This window comes from Eptesicus fuscus, chromosome 13 (genome assembly GCF_027574615.1).
Source record: "Eptesicus fuscus isolate TK198812 chromosome 13, DD_ASM_mEF_20220401, whole genome shotgun sequence".
Lineage (NCBI taxonomy): Eukaryota > Metazoa > Chordata > Mammalia > Chiroptera > Vespertilionidae > Eptesicus > Eptesicus fuscus.
In genome coordinates, this window is record NC_072485.1 from 55,698,320 (window position 1) to 55,722,484 (window position 24,165).

General features: G+C 48.4%; 1 protein-coding gene across 2 annotated transcripts in view; it reads left to right on the top strand.

Annotated features, from left to right (window-relative positions):
• The first annotated feature begins 5,612 nt into the window (after positions 1–5,612).
• NAV2 (neuron navigator 2) overlaps positions 5,613–24,165 on the top strand; it is a 367,959-nt gene continuing 349,406 nt past the window's right edge. For both annotated transcript variants that reach the window (XM_008148978.3, XM_008148980.2), the window contains exon 1: positions 5,613–6,011. In XM_008148978.3, coding sequence (XP_008147200.2) covers positions 5,754–6,011 — 258 coding nt within the window. In that variant the 5' untranslated portion in view covers positions 5,613–5,753. The remainder of the gene's footprint in view (positions 6,012–24,165) is intronic.

The following is a 24,165-nucleotide window of genomic DNA, read 5'->3' on the forward strand; positions in this document are numbered from 1 at the left end:
GCAGAATCGGGTCTCTCAAAGCATTTGGTGGCACAGCAGGCTTTATTGCGATTTTGGGGAAAGGAAAGGGTTTTACTTTGCTACCTTGCTCTGCTTCTGTCCCTCCTCAGGAGTTCCTTCACATCGCTCTGGCTACTCCATATTGGGGGCCCTTCATATTAAACCTCTCCCAGGAAACTGAATTTTTTTCACTTATTATGGACAACCATATAGCTTGACCTCTGTGGCCTGGGCTGGCCTTCTGATATCCAAATGCTCATTAGTGTTATCTCTAAGATAACCTAAGGTCTCAGAGGCTCTCTCTGAAGCAGCCCAGAGCTGGCTGACTTTGGAATTTCAGACTGGCCTATTTACCAAGTGCCTGAATATGGGAGGAAGTGATATGTGATTTATATTCCCACTGATGTGATTTATTTACACATCTCCACCACCTGCAGAAGGCAAAATAGTCACAGTCTAAGTTTTAATTTTTTTCTTTTATATTTATTCTTATTAATATTTAGCCAATAGTTTATTGAGGCTAAGTTATCCTCAAAGAGTTACAACACTAAGGGTGGAAAGGAAAGATTTCTCTCCATGCCTTTTCAGTTTTTTATTAATCAGAACGTTAATTTAATCAATTAGCTGCCAACCCCATGAATAGCTGACGCTCCTTTGTGCCTTGTTTATCACTGTATATTATGCACTGCTTCTATTAGAGTATTAGTTATACTGTTTTCCATTCATCTCTCTATTTGCTTCCCTGACTACGCGGTGAGTTCTCCATTTTTTTCAGTGGTGAAAAAGGACAAGCCTCAGACTTGGAAACAGCAGTTGTATGATTCTTGAAACCTTGAGAGCAGAGAACAAGAGCTTATTGACTGAGCCACCCCATAACTGATTAATCAATAGTTTATGATATAGCATTTAGTCAGGGTCATTGCCTCAATGCTCATAAACACACACACACACACACACACACACACACACACACACACACACACACACTTTCACATAGACTCCTCACACTCCAAAATCTTCAGGTGGGAGAACCACAGTCTTCCAGAAATCACCATTGTGCATATTGATCTGCATGCAGACCCAGAGACCAAGCTGGTAGAAGGCAGATTAGAAGTCGTTGGGGGCAGGGTGAGCAGATTTTCTAAATTCAGCCACTACCAAAAGGTGGGCATTTGTGCCATCTCTGAGAGCTATGTGTTATAGTTGTCAACCATGTCACAGAAAATGAAGGGAAAGTGAGCTTTTGAAAATAAGCTAATGTGATCTTTTTTACTCCCAAATAAACTGAATATTTCGCTTTTTCTATTATTCCAGAGACTTGCAACATGTCCTTTCATCTGTTATAGTCAGGAGTCTCCAAGAGGCTGTTGACTACCCCGCCCCCATCCCTGCATTTTTTGTGATAGACTGGGACTTGGATGTTTCAGGATCTTCACAGGACTGTCTTCTTGGGAGGTCAGGTGCAGCCAGGGGTCTTTAACCCTAATGAAGGATGGGTTGATGGGACTGGTCACTTGCAGGTCAGCTCTGAAGCCCCATTCACACTCAACTAATCACCAGAGACTGATGTCAGGATCAGAAAGGGATGCAGCTGGCCCATCCTGATCTGAAGTTGGCTCTTCCTACAACCAGGGAACTGTCCGAACTCTTAGGATGATTCAGTAGTCCAGAGAGCTTTGAAAGTAAGTTTCAAATTTCCCCAGCACTGACATGTGGGCCATTTTGAAAGCTTAGAGTGAGACAGAACAAAAGGAGAGAAGGGTTGTCTAAGTTGAGATTTAAAATGTTGGGCCGTTCGTAGTGCATATAATTTTTAAAAATAACATTTTAAAAAAAATCTGGATTGTATGTTTCCAAAATAGTTTGCCATTGTCTGAACCAATGACTTCTTTAGCTAACAATGCTCACCAAACATACTGATTTAAAATGACTTTTCATGTGAACATAGAATCTATGTGAAAGGAGTAACTTTATAGTTTAATAATTTGAGATGATCTTATTTAAGGAGGAATCTTGCAATTATCTTTTTTGCTACAGGGAAAATGTAGCTTCTCCCCCCCACCCCCCTCCCCCTCCCACACACACTTATCTGCTTATTTTGATAAATCATTTTGCTTTAAGTAAAGAAACGATGACTTATAGGAAAGCTATAAAGGGAAATAAAAATGTTCCAGGAAAGAGCAAATAAAATTATTGAAGGGATGAGGAGGCAGGGAAAGAAATTTGGAAATACACTTGAAAAAATTCAAGTTTTCTGGCAAGAAATATGAGAAATGATCAGACTTTAGTTATATAAATCCCACAAGGTTAAAGTGAATGCTCATATGTTTACCAAATTCTACAGTATTAATTCGTAACAGGTACTTTTAATACCAAGGAAAGAAAGAAAGAAAAAAAGAATGCAATGTTTTTCCTATTAGTACACATTTGAGGGTACACATTAAAAAAATGACCTTGGCAGCAAATAGGATTTAAACGGGAGATAAAAGATGGCAAACACACAGCATGTAAGTCATTATTTCTATTTCTGTACCCACAACAGACATTATTAATTGATCATACTGCTGTTTACAACTAAACTACATCGATGCACCCTCAGAATTCTTTTCAGCACAGTGTGACAGAAAGTCACTTAGCTGTAGATGACTCTTGAGATGAAACCCTTTGCTACCTCTGGTTTAGCCTTGTTGTTACTCAAAAGCTCCAGACCACCAGCATGGGCATCACAGGGGAACTTACCCCAAAGCAGAGCCTCAGCCCACTTCCAGACCTACTGAGTCAGAATCTGCATTTTAGCAAGATTTCCTGTAATTCTTATGTATATTAAGGTTTAAGAAGCCCAGGAAGAGCACTGAATGCATGATGTATTCACTGAGGCTGGAGGAAGTTCTCAGGCATTAGAATGCATCCAAATCACTGGGTTAAACTCTTGTTAAACCTAGATTGCTGGGTCCACCTCCTGAGCTTTTTGGTTCAGTAGGTCTGGGGTGCGTTTTGGGAGTGTGTTTTTTAACCATTATTTTTATTTTGTCAATTACACTGGACATTCTATATAATTTTATAGTAGTTTCAGGTGTACAGCATAGTGGGGTGGGGGTTTTCAAACCAGTATCCAGGTGCTGCTGCTGGTCCGGGGACCTTACTTTGAGAACCATGGCATTAGGGCCACGGAAATACTTTGGAATATCTCCAGGGTCTTTAAAGTCGAAGACTGCAGTATCTTTCCATAACTCTTGGAACACCGTCAAAACCAGAATTATGGGCAGGAATCTAAAAGGCTCTCCTCCTGGAGAACTGCTGCTAGCATTCATTCATTTGATCATTTCATTGACTGTTCTGTCTACAGCATGATACTTGATGCTGAGAGAACCTAATAATAGTTTAAATGCAGTTCCTAACTTCGAGTCTCTCTCTTTAAGAAGAAAATAAACACATGAAACGATCCATAACAAGGTGGCCAAAGGCAGAGTGCTCAGTAAATGGCACAGACCACGTGTGATTTAATTTCAGAGGGAAGGAGGACACCTGACATTATACATGAGACTGTGTGCATTTCAGCCTAGCGAGACCAGAAGTTGCTATTTATAATATAGAATGGGTGTAACGTAAGGTGGGAGAGGGGACAGACCAGGATAAGAAAGCACCTTCTCATTTCTTGGTGCTGTTTTTAGAGTTTTAATGTTTATTTGTTTAAACTTGTTTCCTCTGGTCTGGAAAATGATAAATCAATGCCATCAGTATTGTAAATCAGTCTATAGGGTGGGCCTACAGAGAAAACGTGTATCTCTGAGACAGAAGAAAGACAGGCAGCTTATATGCAGAGGTAACTGGGGGAGGGGGGGAGTAGCAATCGTTAATAACAATAAGAATACTCGACTTTGATTAGCCCTTTATATCGCCAGGTACTTGTGCTCGAGGATTGTCACGCACTATCTCATTTAATCCAAACAGCAGCGCAGTGTATAAATGCAGTCAAACCTCCTCCTCACTCCAAGTGAAAACCGAAGCTTTCTACGGATGCATGTAAGATGGAAAGCATGTGTCCAGTTTCAATCCAGGCAGTGCTCCTCAACCATGAACCGCGAGGGTTCTGGCTGCCTGGATCATCCCTTTCAATTCTCACATCCTTTGAGTCAGCGAGGAACCCAAACTGCAGCTGCGAGGAGGGAAGAAATCCTGGGGGAATTAAAGTCGAGGAACCTGTGGGGCCAGTGTGTCCAAGGCAAGGACAGGGAGGGGCTCCTCCATGACAGGCAGCAGGGATTAGCCTGAGCCAGCCAGGGCCATGGAGCCTCGCTGGCTTCCTCCGGACACTCTAATTACAGAGTCCCGGCAGATTGCAAGGAGGAGCTGTTTCGGGGCGGGAAGCTTCCCTGGGTATCGTATTTGCCCATAAATACTTCAAATAGTTAAGTGAAATGTGCAGCCTTTGAAAACTGAAGAGGAAGCTATAGGGAGGCCCCCCCTGGCCGCCTGGCAGAAAAGAAGAGAAATGGTTGGCTCGTCGTTAACGCGGGAGACGGGGAGCAGCCAGCTGGGGGGCCGCGGGGCCTCGGGCGCGACTCCGGAAGACTTAAACCGTTAAGGTGGCCAGAATAATTTGAAAAAGGAAACAAAACTTCCCCGAGCCGTGCCCGCCGGAGGGGACGGAGGCGGACGTTTGCGTTCGAAAGGGCATTTTTCAAAACTAGGTTTCAGGGCGCGGGGTGTGGGCCCGCGGGAGGCGCGCCGCCAGCGCCGTGCCGCAGAGCGGCCGCGGCCGGCTTTGTACTTGCGGCCAAGCGCGCCCCAGAGTTTCGGCCGCGGCCCCGGAGTTGAGGCCACGCCCCCTTTGCAGTGAGAGCTGCGGCCGCTGATTGGCGCGCCTCGGACCAATGGGCGCGTCGGGGCGGCCCCGGCTGTCAGCCCGCGCCGCAGCCGCGGGGAAGCAGCCTGTCTTCCCCCGCGCGGAGCCCCGCAGCCAGCGCAGCGTTCCCGGGAACTGCGGCAGCCGCTCGCAGGCGCAGCCCTGCCCAGCCGCGCGTCCCGGTGCCCGCGCCCCACGGCCCTAGTCTTGCTGCACTATAGCTCACGGAGCATGTGCAGACCCGCAGGCGTTAAGGTGCTATCTGTCCGGGGGGCTTCGGGGAAGTGGTGACTGTCACGCCTAGAGAGACCTTTCGGGGGCTCTCGCCGCGCCTCTGCGTCGCGGGTGACACTGCGGTGCTCCTCTCGGTGGTCTTGAGACTCCTTGAGCTCCGTGCGCCCTCCCTCTCCTTCCTCCGCGGTTCGCGCCTTCCCTCGCCGCTCACACCGCAGCCTCCCGGAGCGGGAGGCGTGTGTGTGCCCGCCGCTTCTCTTCCAAAGGGACCTCCTCACTTCGGAGACGCAGTGACAAATTAATATGGGATTCCAAGCCTCGGGTTCCCAGGAGAAGAATCGCAAGAGGCAACAGTCCCTGACTGCCCAGAGCTCTTGAATAGGCCACCCCCAAGGGGCGTAAGACCCGACTGCAGCATCCATCCATCCAGCCGGACCAGTTTGAGCGCCTCGACCAGTCCTCTGCAGCATTCCCGCACCCCGAAGGTGCGCTCGCTGGGTTGCTCCGAGCTCCCCGACCTCGGCTTTTTTTTTTTTTTTTTTTTCCCCTCCACTGGTGGTGGGCGCCTCGCGGGCTGAGCCCGGCGCCTGCTCTGCTGCCCGCGCTGCCTTTAGCGGTTGCCTCCGCTGCCGCTGCCAGGGACGTGCTGGGAAAACCGAAGCCCCGGGAGAAGATGCCGGCCATTCTGGTCGCCTCCAAAATGAAGTCGGGACTGCCCAAACCCGTGCACAGCGCCGCGCCCATTCTGCACGTGCCCCCGGCCCGGGCCGGCCCCCAGCCCTGCTACCTCAAGTTGGGAAGCAAGGTGGAGGTGAGCAAGACCGTCTTTCCCAGCCAGATCCCGCTGAAATCGCACGGGCTGCAGGAGCCGGCGGGGGAGGGGCTGCCGCTGCGGAAGAGCGGCTCGGTGGAGAACGGGTTTGATACCCAGGTGAGAGGCTGTGTGCCGGGGCCATGTTCGGGGGTGCGTGGGGCGGGGGGATGGGTGAATACTTTTTTGGGGGGTTGGCATGGCTGGATGGGGGGAAAGGACTACTCTGTGGGCGGAGAAGGGAACCATTCCATTAAGGCCGGCAGGTTGGGGGATGCGCGAGGAGAGTGGGCTGGCTGGTGGGTGTGGCCCGGGTTTCCTTAAGGATCTATATCAGACCAGGGTACAGGCCCGCCTGAGGCTTCCTTTGGGGGTGCGGGTCGGGGTGGGGCGCAGTCAGGTGTTCTCTAAAAAACGTATGCAGCCCTGGAAATAGGTCCTGCATATTGAGGGCTTGGCCCCCCAAAGCAGCATCGTCTCCGTCTGTCTGTCTGTCAGTTCTGTAGAGATTTCTATCACTGACAAGGAATGACCAGAGGCCTCGTTGGGCTCCATGCCCCCCTAGCTGCAAAGTCTGAGGGTGGCAGTGAACCTGTTCCCTGGGCTTGAAGATGACCCGCCCTGCTGCATCCTTTGGACTGACAGGAGTCCAAGTCCGGGCTTGGTGCTGGGACTGCAGTAGGAGGAGTGCCTGGTGCCCCGGCTGAGGCAGCCAGCTGGAGACTCCTAGTGTCTTGGCTGGCTGTGGCGGTGGAGGTGGGGGTGGCTGCTCAGAATGGCGGCCCAAAGCTAAGCCCCTCCTTCCTGGGGAGTTGATCCTGGTTCTGGTATCCCCGGTAACTGGGGGTGGGGGTGAGGGGTGGCTTGAGGAGAAGTGGTGACTTCTACCTTTCCAGACTGAGCTCACATCACCCAATTCGGCTGGGTGACAGGCCCTGGCCATTCAATCTCTTTTAAGGAAATCAGCAGGGGCCAATCCGGTTCTCTTGGCCTCCAGCCCTCCCTGCTGTTTTTTCTTCCCTCTTCTGGTAGGAGGGAGCAGGGGCACGCTGTATTTTCTTGGCAGTCAGTCATCAGGGACTTTTGGGGACAGGCCTACTTGACGGATATGACTGTCCTGGTCAGGAGAGACAGGAAGCCAGAGGGGGAGGCAGTTTGGGGCTGGGTGTCGGGGAAGTGGCAACAGACCAGCTGACCTTTTTGGCACTTAAGTCTCTGCTGACGCTGTCTCCACCTTCTCCTGAGCTTTCTCTGATCAGAGGCTAGAACTCAACACATTCCTAGCCTTTCTGATGGAGGAACTGGAGCTGGAAGCTAATTGTAAGCAGACTTTCGGAGCTCTGGGCTGGAGAAGGCCCTCAAAGCAGATTAAGCTCCCACACCAGGCTGATAAGCATGACCCTTGCTGCTGCACTTGCTAAACGTTTTTGGAAGCTGACAGGGTTGAGTGATGGCGTGTGGGAGGAAGGCAAGATTTCCCCCAGTGCTCCTCCAGCGGGTCTCTGCTCAGGTTTTGTGTTCTGCTCTGTTTTCCTGCTGTTGGCCACAGGATTTGTCCAGCGAGCTCTGAAATGGGAATGAACTCACGGGCACATTCTGTCAGAGTCCCCCCTCTCCCCCGCTCCTCCCCCTTCATCCTTGGAGGTGGGGCTTGTGATGTGTTGTGGGCTGTATGTGGGAGGCCGGAGCAGTAACTCTGGGATGTGATACATCCAGCCTGATGATGGGACCTGAGGAATGAGAGGGAAAGTAGATGCTGGGGTTGATTGTTCACACCCAGGCAGCTGTTCTGCCTTCACCCATTTGACCCTTTATTGAACATTGTTGGAGGACTTGCACTGGGAAGGCTCTGGAAAGGTGATTCATCACCCTCTTGCCTGAAAAAAAAGGTTCTGCAGCTGGCATGGTCTCATCCCTCAAGGCTTTGCTTCCCTCCCTCACCTTTGGTGCACAGTTCCCAGAATGCCCCATTCCACCTTGCCTTCCCTCGGTGGGATCTTGTTCACTGACCATGAAGGTGGTTTAGATGGACTGCTAAGGAAATTGGCCTCGTCCTGGTAGGCTATCCTGGTTTTCACCAACTGGCCCTTTCCTTACGTGTCTGGGATTCCTGGGGGCTCTTCTCTGTGGCAAGTGGAAGATCCTTGTTCTCACTGCACCACCCTGGCATCAAAGTGACCTTGGTAAAAGGGATTTTTTCTTCTTTGGACCCAGCTACTGCCCAGTCTGTCTGACACGGTGCCTATTCACCATGTACGAAAGCCTCTCCATTATGGCTAAAGGGCTGTGTCTGGCTTGACATCTGGTAGTCCCCAGTGCGATAGTTATCACTAGAAGATACTAGTAGTAAAACCATAAGTTAAATGACAAATGATATCTTGGGGCCTCTGAGTCCCATTTTATTTAGGGCATTTGGGGCAGAAGGCTGGGTTGTGCAGTGGTCAATAGCACAGGTTTTAAAGACAGGTAGATATCCATGGTTTCCTATCTCTACCATGTAATAATAGCTGGATGACCTAGTCAATTAACCTATCTGGGCCTCCCTCAGTGTTCCCATCTGTAAAAATGGGCATAAGCAACCACACAAATGGTGAGAATTAAGAAAAATAACATATGTGAAGTGTTTAGCCCAGTGTCTGGCAAATAAGGAACACAATAAAATTAGCTATTTAAGAGATAGGGCATGTGGGCATAGCTTATTCTCTTAAGCCTGTGAGAAAGTATCAACTGGTTCACAAGGATTATCAGAGCATCAATCACCTGCCTAGTACAACAGGCACAATAGGAAGATGAGGGAAGGGCAGAATCACTTGTTGAGGGCCTGATGTGCCAGGCTCTTTACATATTATCTCATTTCATCCTTACAGTAACATTTAAAGCAGATATGGCCTTTTCTATAACAATAATTTCCTATGACAATAATTTATATATATATATATAAAGAGCCAGGGTCCATAACATCCAAAACAACTGAACGGATGACCGAACACCGGAAGTCAGTCCGAGGGGACTGCGGATCAGGCTCAGAGAGAGGCCCAGAGAGAGAAGCAGGGTCTGATCAGCAGCCTCCATGGCAGCTGTTGATCACCCCTTGCCTCTCTTTCTCTCTGGGCCTCACCAGCAGCTGTGGGGGCTGGTGATCAGCCCTGCCTCTCTGATCAGGCCCAGAACCAAATTGGGGTGAACTGTGAAGGCAGAACCTAAGGTGAGGCTGAGGAGGGGTTTTAAGGGCAACAACTGTTTGGTGTAATGTGTAAGAAAGCGGTTCAATTTTTTAATGACCGGTTTGGAAGTATAGTGCATATGGCTGGCTATCAGTCCAGATGTAGGGATTATGTATTTTTGTTTGCCAAGAGCATCGCCTCCTGCTGAAAAAAGCTTTTTCCCCATTTAAGCAATCCTATCCTATATAATCTATCTATACTAATAAAAGGGTGATATGCTAATTAGAACAGGTCAACTGGCCATCTTCTGGATGTCAGACTTCCTTCCGGACAAAGCCATGGTGGTGAGGGCCGAGGCAGAGGCAGTTAGGGGTGATCAGGCCAGCAGAGGAGGACAGTTGGGGGTGAGATCAGGTCAGCAGGGCGTTAGGGGCAATCAGGCCGGCAGGGGAGGGTAGTTGGGGGTGAGATCAGGCTGGCAGGAGAGGGCAGTTGGGGATGAGATCAGGCTGGCAGGGGAGGGCATTTGGGGGCAAGATCAGGCCAGCAGGGGAGGGCAGTTGGGGGCGAGATCAGGCCAGCAGGGGAGGGCAGTTAGGGGTGAGATCAGGCCAGCAGAGGGTTAGGGGCAATCAGGCTAGCAGGGGAGGGCAGTTAGGGGCGAGATCAGGCCAGCAGGGGAGGGCAGTTAGGGGTGATCAGGCAGGCAGGCAGGTGAGTGGTTAGGAGCCAGCGGTTCCAGATTGTGAGAGGAATGTCCAACTGCCAGTTTAGGCCTAAATCGGCAGTCAGACATCTCCCAAGGGGTCTCCGATTGGAGAGGTGCAGGCTGGGCTGAGGGAACGCATTCCCCTCCCCCCCCCCAATGCACAAATTTCATGCACCAAACCACTAGTAATATAATAATGGCAAATCATTACATAGCATTGCCTATGTGTCAGGAATTGTTCTAAAGGTATTACATAAAATACCGCATTTGATTCTTACAACAATCCAATGAGATAAGTGAGGAAACTTATGAGGAAACTGAGGCAAAGTCTGGGTTAATGACCTTGTGAGTAGCAGAAGTTGAATTAGGACCTTGACAGTCTGACTGTGAACTCCATGCCCTTAACCATGATGTTACACAGAAATAACCAGAGACTTCCTGATTTCTTTCAGGCCCTGATTTATAAGACCACTGCTCTAACCATTGAGCAACAAGAGTAAGTGAGACTCAGCGAGGTGGAGACACATGCTTAGGGTCATCCTGCCCCAGTGTGGTACAGCAGGGATTCCAGCTCAGGCTGTTCTGGCTTGAAGGCCAGTGGTCTTTCCACTCTCTGTAGCTGCCTCCTTCAGCTGTTCAGCAGATGAACAGGGTAAATAAAACGTGGCTGGGCCTTGGGGATTTTATAGTCTAGTTGGGAGACATAACTGATGTACCAAGGGCAACAGGACAAATCATAGACAGGGCTGAGAGGTATGTTTGGGCTTCAAAGGAAGAGAAGGGCCCTGATGGCTAGAGAAGTCCAGAGGGCCTCATGGAGGAGGCAGGAGGTGGCTGGGCTGCAGTGATAGGCAGGAATGGCATGGCTGGGTAGGGAAGAGGTGAGGTGGTCATGACAGGGAAGGATGAGGAGCAGGGCCACACAGTGGTGCAGAGCAGGAGTTGATGTCACCACAGGGGAGCTGCACCTTCATGCAGTAGGTAATTGCTCCGTATCTAGTATCTTCTTTTTAAAAACATATATATTTTTATTGATTTCAGAGACGAAGGGAGAGGGAGACAGAGATAAAACATCAATGATGAGAGAGAATCATTAATGGCTGCCTCTTGCATGCCCCACACTGGAGATCGAGCCCACAATCGGGCATGTACCCTGACCTGGAATTGAACCCCGACCTCCCGTTTCATAGGTCCATGCTCAACCATTGAGCCACACTGACCGGGCCTAGTATCTTCTTCTTAAAAGGTGATGAGAAAAGAATAAAGTCTTCTCACAGCTGAAAAACTGGATTTGCATGCTGGCTTCCTGGTGGATAGTAATTCTGAGCATGCAAGGCGGTTATGAGAAGCTGGGGAGATGGTGTCCATAAAATACCCAGTTCATAACAGACCCTTGGGAAATGATAGTGATGATTATTATTAGCTTGGGGTTCAGAATATTCAACAGGGTAGTTATAGGGGAAAGGAGGCCATTCTCACGGCTTCTTTTATTATGCAGCAACTCACCTCAGCCAGTGACAGCCCATTTTCCCCTAAGCCTGCTCTCCATCTCCATCAAGTGTGAAAAGACCTAATACAGCCAGCAAGCCAGAAAATAGCTCCAAGGTGCAGCCCCACTGTCAAATCCCCAAGCCCCTCACCTTGAATCTCTCCCACAGCCTGCAGCTGGGTCTTGACCCTCAGTTGGGGAGGGGACTGTGCTCTGCACCAGCACATCCTCCCAAGTTCCCTTCCTGGTGCTGGGATACCTGGGCCTTCCCCCAAGAATGAACATTTTATAGCATTTGCTCTGTTAACATGGTGTATAAATTATGAGCATTTACAAAGAATTGTTTTAGAGATTGGCTCTGTGTTGGTTCAGAAACCCTGTCTGGTCAACCTTCAGATAAGGAATGCCCATCAGGTATTTGAGGAGAGGTTAGCCTATTTTTAAGAAGCAGTTGCAGGGGGAAAACATATATATATAATACTTTGATATTTCCTGTTTTTAGGAGCCTGGTGCTCAACTTGCAACTCATTTCTTTAAAAGAGTAATTAGAAGTGATTGAAATCCTCTGTGGGTGTCTTAGATATTTAAAAAGAAAGTACAGGCAAGGCCCCTGGGAAGAGCACTCAGCTCCAAGCTTACAACCTGTTGCAACTTTACCCCATTGTGTTTTGATTAGAATCCGTGCTCCAGCATCAAAGTTGATTATGGATTTGATTAGTGCATTTTTTTGCTATTGTGTTATTCCCTTTCTTCTCTTTCTCAGTTCTTGGAGGGGAATGTGTAGCATGGTTATCTGCCAACATGCAAGAATGTTTATAGTTCACATATTATTGCTTATTCCCTAGGTTAATTTTCTGAAGACACTTTAAGGGTGGAACTAGTGGCTTATTTAGTGTATCATTGGGGGAATATATATATATATTTTTTTTTCTGGATATGTGTATATACACATATATATATATACAGACATATACAAATACATACACATGGAACAGCTTAAAGTAATAAGCACATGTAAGCACACACACATCAAAGACCAGGCTGGAGGAATTATAGCTGATTTCCAACTCTCAGAAGAGTTAGATTTGCTTCCCACTTCTCACACTCTTTTTCTCGGTGACCAAGATTGAAGCACCAAATATTGGTGTCCCATTTTATTTACTTATAAGACATAAGAGACATAGCCTTGAGAGAGGTGTTTTAATTAGGCCTTGGTGACGCTCCTGAAGCCAGCCTTGAAAAAGCCAAACCACCCAGTGAGATTTTGGCTTAAGGTCAGAGATTTCTTAGAATCAGCCTCAGCAGCAGGGAAGGGAACTTTTGTGGAGCATCTGCTATGTGCCCGGTAGTCTGCGATGTATTTATAATTCAATTTGAGACACACGAAACTGGGTAAAATGTAAAGCAGTCTATGGGTTTTATAGGAGGAAGCCAAGCTTTGGGCAAGATATTTAACACCTAAATGTCAGTGTCTTCATCTATAAAGCAGAAATATTGATACAAGTAGGCTGCTGAGCACCGTGCCTGCCATGTACTAAGCAAGGAATAGGTATTGCCTATTTCTATTACCAAAGGTCACTGCCAAGTGTGAAAACTATTCCTCATTCCAAGCTCATGTTCTTTCCACCCTACTTCTCTGCCTCCCAAGTGCACGGTTGGTTACATGAAAGGACAGATGGCTTGCACTGTGAAAGCAGAGAGCATAGCAGGGCTTTGGTTAGATGAATGGGGAGTGAGAGTAAATGAAGGGCAATCTCCTCCAATGGAGTCATATCCAGAGTTGTGAACTGCAACCTCTACATTTTGGTCCCAGAAATGCCATCCCTACAGCACTAACCACACTGAGGGGTCTGCTGCAAACCAAATGTATAGGAAGGCACCTTTGTACACCCAGTCTGAGCTGGCACAGTGGAGATGATCACACCAATGACCCTGCCCAAGACCAAGAGTGGAACAGTCCCACTGACTGGACTTTAGAATGGTTCCTTGTTTTTCTGAGGGCAGAAGGGAAGCCCTCTTTTTCCATGCCTGGCCTGATGGTGGTGGGAGCTAGACCTTGTGGTCAGTTTGGTTATTAAGGTGCCTCAAGGCATGGCCAGCTGCCCAGTGGTTTTACCAATAGCCATACGGTCAATTTCAATGGCAACTCTGTCTTTTCTTTTTCAATGGTGACTCGGCCACATTGTTCAAGGAGATGGACAATGTGTTTCTAGAATGTCTTGGGCAGAATGGGCCATGTGATTTTGAGAACAAAACTGGGTCAGGCTTTGTGCTTCAGTCCACATAAGACAATGGTGAGTGACACACAAGTTTGTGCAGGAACCCTAGTCTCCCACTCAGAACCTAAAGAATGACTCATGGTTTAGTGCTTCCTTTCCCAAGGAAAACAGACCCTCTCTTGTTTTTGCAAACAATGGCCCCACAGCCCCCGAATATTCTGTCTCCCCTTCCAAGTGAAACCTTAATACCTTCAGTGAATGTTGGGTTGTTCCAACCCTTCTGTCTTGGTGAGACAGAAGATAGAAATGGGGGTTTGGTCAAAATAATTATGAGCCTACCAGAGATCTTTGGGGGCCTTTGAACAAAATCAGTTACTCATGGAAATATGACACAATAAAAATAATGATCATAATGGTCACTGACACTGAACAAACTTCAGTCTCAGCATAAGCAGAATGCATAACAACAGAAATGTATAATTTCATTTAATCCTCACAATATCCCATGAGGTAGATGCTACTTCCTGAAGAGAAATAGAAGTGATAGTTCTGGAAGTCAGTGACTTTGATTCTAGTCTCTCTCTCTCTCTCTCTCTCTCTCTCTCTCTCTCTCTCTCTCTCTCTCTGTTAATCCTCACTTGAGAATATTTTTCCATTGATTTTTAGAGAATGGAAGGGAGAGGAAAGACATCGATTGGTTGCCTCCTGCACGCACTCAGACCAGGGCCGGGGAACCTGCAACTAAAGTATGTGCCCTTGACTGGAATCGAACCTAGGACCCTTCAGTTCCTGGGCCAACGCTCTATCCACTGAACCAAACTGGCTAGGGCTCTCGTTGTCTCTTTTGACATTTTGCTGTGTAACCTTCAATAAGTCACATTGTCTTTTGAGCTTCAGTTACCTCATCTATAAAAAAGACAGGATAATACCTACACTGCTTCTTTTGAAGAGTTATTGTGAAGCTTAATAGAGGCAGTTATTATGAATGAGGCACTGGTTTAAGCATCTTGCACCCTAAGGAAACCAAGGCTGAGAGTTTCAGCTACTTTTCCATCTAGCAGAACTAGCAAAGTGGCCGACCCAGGCATTGAATTCATATCTGTTTGACCCCAAAGTCAAGGTTCTTAAGTAGCAAGTGTGATAGCACTTTGATAAAAATATTTGAAAAGATATTATAAAATACTGAATCAAAGTAAATTGCTGTAAAATTTCCATTGGCTGGATCCATATGCCAGCTTAATAATATCAGTTAACCCAATCTGGGATGTGTGAAATTCCAAGTTCTCTGAGGCCTCAAGTTTCACTAAGTGTTATCATTGAGTGTAATTGGCAGGGCTGGTTTTAGACAGAGGAAGGGGAAAATAGGGAATTGGACCAAAATCATTTGTTGGCAAGAGGAAGCAATCAGATAAATTCAGATTATGGATCACTCCTTAATACAACAGATCTTCAAAACTGTCAGTGTCATGAGAGATAAAACATTTTAAATGGCAGGTAACAGACCATTCCAGAAAATGAGGCCAAAGACCTTAATAACCAAACCCAATGAGAACTCCTTGACTGGGTCCTGGATGAGGAAAACCATAAGTGCTAGGAAGGTCATTTTGGAGACAAGTGGAGATATTTGAACATAGATTGCATATTAGATGGTATTATTCCATTGATCTTAGTGGTACTGGGGTTAGGTAAGAAAATGTCCTTTTGCCAGGGAGATACATGCTGAAATATTTAGAGGTGAATTGTCTTGATGTCAGCAACTAACTTTCCAATGGTTCAGGAAAAGGAAGAGTGAGTGTATCTACAGAAAGAAGGAGCAAGCAAATGTTAATATGTACAATTCTCTCAACTTTCCTGTGTGTGTGGAGTTTTTCACAATAAAATGTTGGAAAATAAAACCAGACTTTTAAATTAGCAATCCCCTTGACATCTACCATGTACCCATGAGAACGTAGATCCAATAGGAGTATGTGCGTGCGTGTGTGTGTGTGTGTGTGTGTGTGTGTGTGAATGCACTCATTTACAATTAATAGCCTGGCCAAGTTAATTTCACTAGGTTTAGGATCAGGATTCCTTATTTCCTTCCTGGGGTAGCATGAGAATCTTGGCTTAGTTCCTTGTTCTTTCATGAGAATGGTTGCTGATATTTTATGGAAATCATAATATCCAGTTTGACTTGGTAATCTCTTGTAAAATTCTAAGGAAGTTCCAAGGTTGAAAATATATAAGACATTTTTTTAAATTTAAGAATATATTAAAACCCCTGGTTGAGTCCCACCAGTCTAGGCATTGAGAAGGTGAGGAGTATGAGTGGAGGCAAGTTCTTTTCTCTGCATTGACCCCCTTTCTCCTCCCACTACTTAGGTCTCCTTTGTCTGGATAAATCTTCCCTATCCTTTACCACTCAAGTTGAGGCTTAGTGTCACCTCCTCCAGAAAGCCTTCTGCTACCACCGTGGTCTGGATGCAGTGTCAGTCGCTCTCATAGCCTGCTCTGTAGCCCCCACAGCTTGGACTGTGAATATTTATTTAGCTAGACCATGGCTTCCGTGAGGTCAAGGATGTGTCTCTTCTGATCCCTCCTGGTCCAAGTGGGTTCTTAGTTAATATTTGCAGGAGAAAAGAAGGATGCGAGTGGGAAAATAAAAGGAAGAACTGAGAAACAGGAATATGTGGACAGTGAGCTCCAGCTGTGTTCATAAAGCTGTGGCTCAGCCATACGGACCCTGCAGAACTCCCTCTTGGGATGTGAACTGAGAAGTGACGGAGGGTGGCCAAGCATAGGAGACACAGAACGGGCAACCTGAACACTGTCTGGGGTCAGCATCAAAGCTCCCCAATGTTGGGTCTTAGGGAAACTCGCCTGCTCTGGCTGGGTGGAGGCAATGGGCAGATTCCTTTACACAAGGATGTTTACAATGTCCAAACTGTCTGGCTGCTCAGTGGAAGAAGATTTGTCAAGGTGTGATAATGGCAGTACTGCAGACTGGGAGGGGGAGAGAACACTATGGGCTTTGGTGCCCCCCAAACTTTGGAAGGGGCACCTGAGAAGGGTTCTGAAAGATTTTAGTTTGTTATGGAAAGTGGGCGGGGGGGGGTCGTTAGAGAGTCCTCAGATGAGGCAAGCCCTCTAGGAATAATGATCACAGCAACCACTTCTGTGCCGTTTCCATACTTAATCTCATGTAATCCTTACACGAACTTTCTGAGCTATTATTGACCCTGTTTTGCCAGTAAGGAGAAAATGAAGAATCAGTGAGGTCTAGCCTGAGAGAGGTCATGGAACTTGTTCAGGTCACACAGCTGGTATGGACAGTGGCAGGATTTGAACCTGGGTGTTCCGGATTCTAAAATCTATGCTCCTAACCGCCGCCTTCTTCTGCCAGTAATAGGAAGAGGCCAAGTCCTTTACAGAGATGCTGCCGAAGACTATCAAGCCTCCTAACTCTCTTCTCCTGGGAGCCCGCTCCCCGTTTCCTGGGCTTGGCCTCTCCCTGTTCCTTCTGGTCGGGTCTCCTGTGCCTGCCCCAGTCTGTGTCCAGAGGCTCCACGTTGATAGAATGAGGAGCCCCAATCTGCTGCAATCTGGCACGATCTCCTTCTCTCACTGCTGTGGCTGCTGTCCCCCAGGTCACCCCTGTGCTGCTGGGCCTGGCGGGATCCATGTGCGGAACAGCTGGCAGGACCTCTTTCCTGTCCTGCCACAGGCTGCTAGGCTACAGCTCTGCAGACAGTCCCTGTTTCACGCTGGTTTGCTTTGATTCTTTTCAGACCTGCGAGTGACGCATGTTTACGTCAAAATGTGTGGGCTGCAAGTGTCCCTGAGCTGTCAGACCTTCCGGTGTGCTAACTTTGGTTGTTAATTGTCTCTGGATGGAGAAAGGCCAGCCCTGGAGAGAAAAGCGCCATTTAGGTGACAAAACTAGATTTAGAATGACCAGGCTTACTTGGGACGTCTATATGATCTATGCCTCAAAGACTTGGGACATCTGAGCCAGTCTAGAGCCATCTATTCCCACAGGTTCTTTGTATGGATGGGGAGACCATGGCCCAAGGAGGGGCATGACATGCCCACTTCTCTCAGCTCGGAAGGCAGAGCAAAAACTGGAACCCAGGCCTCCAGATTCCTGGCCCAGTGTTCTTTCCAGCTCACTCATAGGGATCAGATGTTCTGCTCTAATGGCCCCGATGGTTTGAAGAATTGGAAACAGCCTTGAGCTATGTTCTTTATCTCTTCCTTCTACCAAGTAGTTAAGTATTCTTGATTCCTTCTTACTGGACAGCTTTTACATTTGGCTCAATGAATCAGAAAACCAGAACCTCTTTGTGGCTGGTATAATTGTGGCAACAGATCACCATTGAATACCTCCCATGGGCCAGACACTTGGCGCATACGTCTCACTTAAGCCTCACAACAAGGTGATGAGACCGGTGGCATTCCATCCATTTTAGATATGAGGCCCCAAGAAGGTCAGAAACTTGACCAAGACCGCCTGGTCAGTACTGGAACTCTTTGATTTCATGTTCATGCTTTTTCTGCCCAGCCTCTTAGACGCCCTCCACTCCAGGAAGTCAGAGAGACCCAGATTAAAATCCTACCTCCTCATTTATTTGCTAACTTCCCCAGTGCTAGTGTAGGGCCTGGAACACAGTAGGCACTCAGTAAATAGTCGTTGGGCAGCAGCTTGGACAAGTCAGCCCTGCCAAGCCTCAGTTTCCCCAGGGAGAGTACAGCACTTCATTGGGTCATGTGGATTAAGGCAGTTAGTGTGTGTAAGTGTGCCTGGCGTGGGACAGATACAATCACCATTACTTACTGAGCACTTACTATGTGCTGGGTACTCTTCTAAGCATTTTATATGGATTTTCCCATCTCGTGATCACAAAAGCAGTAACCTTTGAGGTAGGCAAGTTTGTTACGGTCTCCATTTTACAGGTAAAGCAAGGCCTGAAGAGCATAACAGCTTGCCTAAGGTCACCCACCTGAAAGTGGAGGAGCCAGGCCTGACACTCGGGCAGAGCCTGCCTCCTTGCCCACTGGGTGGTCCTCCCTCTGTGCTGCTTCTGATTGGACCCCGAACTCGTTGAGGGTGGGGAGGAGAGACAGAGACAACTGAGGGCACAGAGGAAATCTTGTTTAAGGTTCTTCTGCCTGAGAGGAAACCCAGCTGAGACTTGCCTCCTACAGCAGCCTGGGCTCTGTCCTCTGTCAGGTGCTGTCTCTCTACTGAGAAAGGACCCCCACACGGAGATGGTCACCAGGAATCAGGGACTCCCAACTGCCTGGTGGACGGTGTGCTTCCCCCTTTGGTTCCTGCTTCTCACTCATTTGGAATCATTTCTTCTCTGCGTCACAGAGCAAAGTCCAATGTAAATTTGACCTGGCCCCTAAAAATGTTTACCTGGCTAAAAATATGCCAGCTCCATTATATTTTTAGCCGCATTTAGATTCAAAGAATATGAATTGCCCACACTTGTGTATTCCGCATGAACTGTTGGTACATTTTGTAACAGGAAGCTGCTGGTTTTCCATTCCAAAGAACTGGAATTCGGTCAGAAGTTTGTCTTTTGCAAAAGCCAACTCTCGCCACATTCCACGGCTGTTTTGAAGACCGTCGCGTCACCTGGATTCGGAGGAAGCCGGCCACGGGCGAGGCCAGGCTGGCCGGGCTGCCTGTTGTGTGCTCCAGGTCTGGTGCCTTCCAAGCGACCTCTGCCTGGCTCCCCCAGGCCCCCGCCATCTGCAGTGTGTTGCCTTTGGATTAGTGTATGGGCAGACAGGGCGCTTATTTTAGAACTGGAAGGAGAGGAGATGTATCAATAAAAGCAGGGGAAGGAAAAATCCATTCAGTGGTTTTAAAATATCTCTCCCTTAATAGGACAGATTATTTTTGTTTCTTAAAAATAACTGGTACTTTGCTCCTCGAAACAGAGTTGGAAAGAGAGATACATTAGACTGGGAAAAGGAGAGGGCTGTAAAGGTGGCCTTTCGTTTCATCACCCTGGCCCAGTCACACAAACCAGGTCATTTCTCCCAACCTCCAAAGCTTCTCAGGCTCTTGATTGGCAGACTCAGGGCCCAGCACATAGTAAATGTTTACTAAATATGAAGTGAATAAGTGACAGGGACTTGTACAAGATTCCAGGCAGAGCTGGAATCCAGGTCTGAGTTCAAGTCAGGGCTCTTACTTATACAGTACTATTTCCCCAGACCCTATTAAGGAATCTACCATGTGTCCCTTAAGATGCTAATGGGTCAAAATGTCATCCCCTTAGTTTTGTTTCTTTCATGGGGGCTTCTAGTGCAAAGGGTGGGTGAGTGTCTTAGCACAAAGTGGATGAGTCAGATTGGCTGGGAAAAGGTAATATTTTTTTTTCTCTCAGGGTGGGGACTACCCAAGGAGCAGACTATTATTTTGTCTGAGTTTAGGGCCAGCTCTGAGATGCCCCAGGATGTGGAGTTGAGACTTGGATTTGCCAACATGCACTGGTTCTATTTTTCTTCTTTCTTTCTTTCTTTCTTTCTATCTTTCTTTCTTTTTCTTTCTTTCTTCTATCTCTCTTTTTCCCTTTCCTTCTTCTTTATTCTTTCCCCTGGACACTTTTCATGCTTTAAACACTTGTTAATAAGAGTATGGTCTGTGGCCCAGCATTAATGGCATTACATGTAAGTTTGTTAGGAATGTAGAACCATGGGCCTAGCCCCAAATCTTTTGAATCAGAATTTGCATATTTTTAATCAAAAATATGATGGAACCCACAACCTGGTATGTGCCCTGACCAGAAATTGAACCTGTGACCCTTTGAGCCACCCCAGCTATGGCTATGGTCAGAATTTGCATTTTAACAAGACCTCACAGACAATTCATAGGCAAATTAAAGTTTAATAAATGAAGGAGCTTTTATGCCCTCACCCCTTCAAAAGATATATTTAAGAGAAACCCCCTTCCCACAAAGTACTCAGTGGCTACCTCTGTCTGGAGACATAGACCTCATTGCATGGGAGGGATGGAAGAGCAACTCTACTAGTAGAAGAGGGTATCATAAAGAAACATCTAGAATACATGGCCACTCCATTTCTTACACTCTTCTGTCTCATTCACCTGTGCACTTGGCTTTGTAGCTAATGTTTGGTCAGCCTGATGGGAGGCTGTACTCTGGTAACTGCAATAGGAAGAAAAATCTAGTCTTTAACCTGGGAGCTCAGGATTAGAGGACCTTAGCTCTCTGCTCTGCTGGGCGTGCTCTTGGCTGGTGGAGATGGCATCTTCCGGGAGCTAGAGGCAGTTTCACCCTAGCCTCTCTCACAGATGACTGTGAAATCCTTTCTAGCCCCTATAGCAGAGGCAGGACCCTGCTTCCCACAGTCTGAACAGAGCCCAACTCCCATGATCCTTTGCTTCTGGAAGTCTCCTTCCATTTCTCCTTGAATTGCAATTGGAAATTGCCTGATTCCAGCTCGTCATTGTGAAGGAGGCAGGAGGCATCCTGGGGCACCAAGAGGAGGGATTCGTTAAGTAGCGGTGCTGGATTCTCCATCCTGCCTAGGGAAGCTCCCTCAGGAGGCAGGTGCTGTGCAAGTCTAATCCGTCTGCCTGCTGAAGCATTCCTTTCAATCATGCTGCAGTCGTGTGTTGATTTGGGGAAAGCCCATTGATAAAAGTGGAGCAGACTAAGCCCCCGAATCAGGCTTTTGGTGAAATTATTGTCTCAGGCTGATGTCGGAGTCTTTTCACCTTGTTCTGTGTAAACCAGGGCTATTTAAAAGCTGCTCCCATGATCACTGGTGCCATGGAAACCTCCTGTCCTGTGCACACCCGTCTCAGTCAGGCATGGGCCATCACAGGTGGAGGAGGGGGCCTTGGTGGCCTCACTGAGGAGTCTGCCGGAGGAGGAGGAGGAAGAAAGGTGGCGGAGGGAGTAGAAAGGGGCTTTCTGCCACCTCCCCCCAGCTCCCCTAGCCTTGCCTCATTTAACCCCATCCAAACCACCTGGAGGAGGGACCTCCTCAGCCACACTCAAGTTCAGTCGTGGCCCTAAGTGGGGACAGGAAAGCTGCCCTGTGACTGAAAGGTGATTAGCCTGATACCAAGAACTCGTTTGTGTGTGTATGCATTCATGTATGTGTGTGGACCTCTGTGTGAGCACGTGTGTGTGTGTGTGTGCGCGCACGTGTGTGTGTGTGTGCGCGCTCGTGTGTGTGTTTGTGTGTGCGCGCGCGCCCAGATGCACCTCGAGAGGCTGTAGAGAACCCATTTTGACCACTGGGAGCACCGCAACATGTGAGGCAGTGTGGGGAGGTTGGAAGAGCACTGTTCCTGGAATCAAGAAACGTGAGTTCTCTTTCCAGACATTGCTTTCACCAGTGGCATGACCCGGGCACATGTCCAGTAGTCCTTTGCCAGGAGCCTGTGGAGTTGTCAAAACAGTACACATGCCCAGCTGTCTCCCTGACAGATACAGGCCTGGGGGAGGCTTCAGCATCTGTATTTCTTAGGGCTCTGAGGGGATTCTGATGCAAACTTGGGGGAGATCTCCTGAACTTGAGACCAGCCCCCCTCAGAGTAGTCAGGGTAGTGCAAATGGTCACGACCATGCAGACCAGGGTTTGGATTTAGCTCTGCCCACTGGAGGTGAGGCCTTAAGCAAGTTGCTGAACTTGCCCATGCATCTTCACCTGCTCTAGAGGCATGAGAGTGTCCTCATGGGGCTGCTCTGAGCACCAAACACTGTGCTATGCATGAAGCAGGGTGCCTGGCATTGTGACGTATCCTCCATAAGTGTTAGGTCTCAGGTGTGCACACGTGTGTGTGTGTGTGCGCGCGCGCGCATGCATGTGTGTATTTTCTGCTGTGCCCTAATATCTGGGTAGAAACCTCCTAAGAAAAGCCAAGGCGGAATGCAATCAAGAAATGAGATGGCAGTGCTCAATTATATTAGTGTAATTTGGCAATAGGGAAACCAATTAATTCATTCTTTCAGACAGTTAATAGCAGGAGAGGGAGTGTGCAGAGAAAGGTCCTAGGGGGCCAGAGAGAGATTCCAAGCATGCATCTCTTCCTCCACAGCAGTGGTTTGTAAGCTTCATTGTGCATCAGCATTACCTGGGGGGCTTGGTAAATATGCAGAACCCTGGGCTCCAGCCTCAGAGTTTCCGATTTTGCAGATCTGGGTGAGGCCAAGCATGCATATTTTTGACAAGTATGACCAAGTGAGCAATCTGGCCCACAGTGAAAAATCAAATTGGAGGCTTAAGAGGAGGAGGGAGCTAGGTGAGTCGGGCAGGCAAGAATGAGATCCCAGGTAAAATAAGATGGGCTAAGGTTTGGATGCATGAGAGAACACAGGGCAGCGTATTTTGGATTCGGAATGCTGAGCAGATGGTAGAGGGGTCTGGTGGACAGGAAGGCCTGGCTCTCTCCCTGCTGCCAGGGGCGAGGGTTGCCATGTCTGGTGGGCATCACACCAGGATGTCAGCCACAGGAAAGGGTTACCCGGGATTCCTGGTGAGGGGTAATGAGAACCCTGAGTATGTGCCCCTTTGTTCTTGGTTTAGGGTCTGAGCTGGCTGCCTTTAGCTTCCTGACAGTGGCCCTGGAGTTCAGCATCAGCCTCTGCTCATTCAGAAATCAGGGCTTAGGAGCAACCTGGGGCGGGAGATCCGGGAGTGTGAGTAGATCTGAGACACTCAGGACCCCAGAGTGGAGTGGCAGAAAGAGGGCCAGAGGTAAAATGAGGATGTGTGTGTTTGAATGTTACTTACTATGGGCTGTGCGAGCTGAGAGGGGCCTCAGCCAGACTCCCAGGTCTTCAGGGGGCCCAGTGTCCCCAGGATAAAGCCCAAACCAAGATATTTGCAAGCAATGCCTTGGAATCAGCTGGTGAGAGCACATTTTCTGGGGCCCTCAATGCATTGGGAAGAGCTATAGATAAGAAGGGATAAAGGGTAAGGGAACATTTATTCAGCACCTAAGTTCCATGCTCCATGCTTACATGATTTATCTCATTCAGCCTCCACCTGAGGGAGTAGACATCGTTAGTCTCATTTTACAGATGGAGAAAGAGAGGCCCGGAGAGGTAAAGCAACTTGTCTAACCCACACAGCGTGGACTTGGCAAAGCCTGAGCTTGAACTCACTCTGGCTCTGACAGTCGCCCTCAGTTCCTCAGTGAACGCAGGGGAGGCCTTGCTGCTTCACCCTCAAGTGCAGGCCCCTTGGAAGCCCAGCTGTCCCAGGTGGGGCAGGGAGGGGCACAGTGTGGGCCGAATGCCCTGGAGTCCCGTGACGTGTGGGGCATTTCTGTGCCCTCTGTCAACAATCCAGCCTTCAGTAATCTTGGCCTGGCTGCTGGCTGCTTTCACCACAGCCAGAACCCCCACCCACACAGGCAAAGGCTGTGGCCAAGGGCACCCTGGAGGAGGAGGAGGAAGTGCCCTCCAGAGGGGTCTGTCCCAAAGCCCCTGAATGGCCCCATTGAGGCACTGGGCAGGATGACAATGGGCCTGTTGGGGCCCTGGGTCTGGTCCACTGAGGAGAGAGGTTCAGGGCTGGGCAGGCAGTGCTGGCTGGGAGGCCAGACGCCGACTTCCAGGGCTGGGAGCCAGCGCCTCTGACGTGCTCTGCTATGCCAGCTCGGCTTCATGGGAGCAGCTGGGCCAGCTCCACATTCCTCCCCATGCCAGGAAGCAGCATGAAC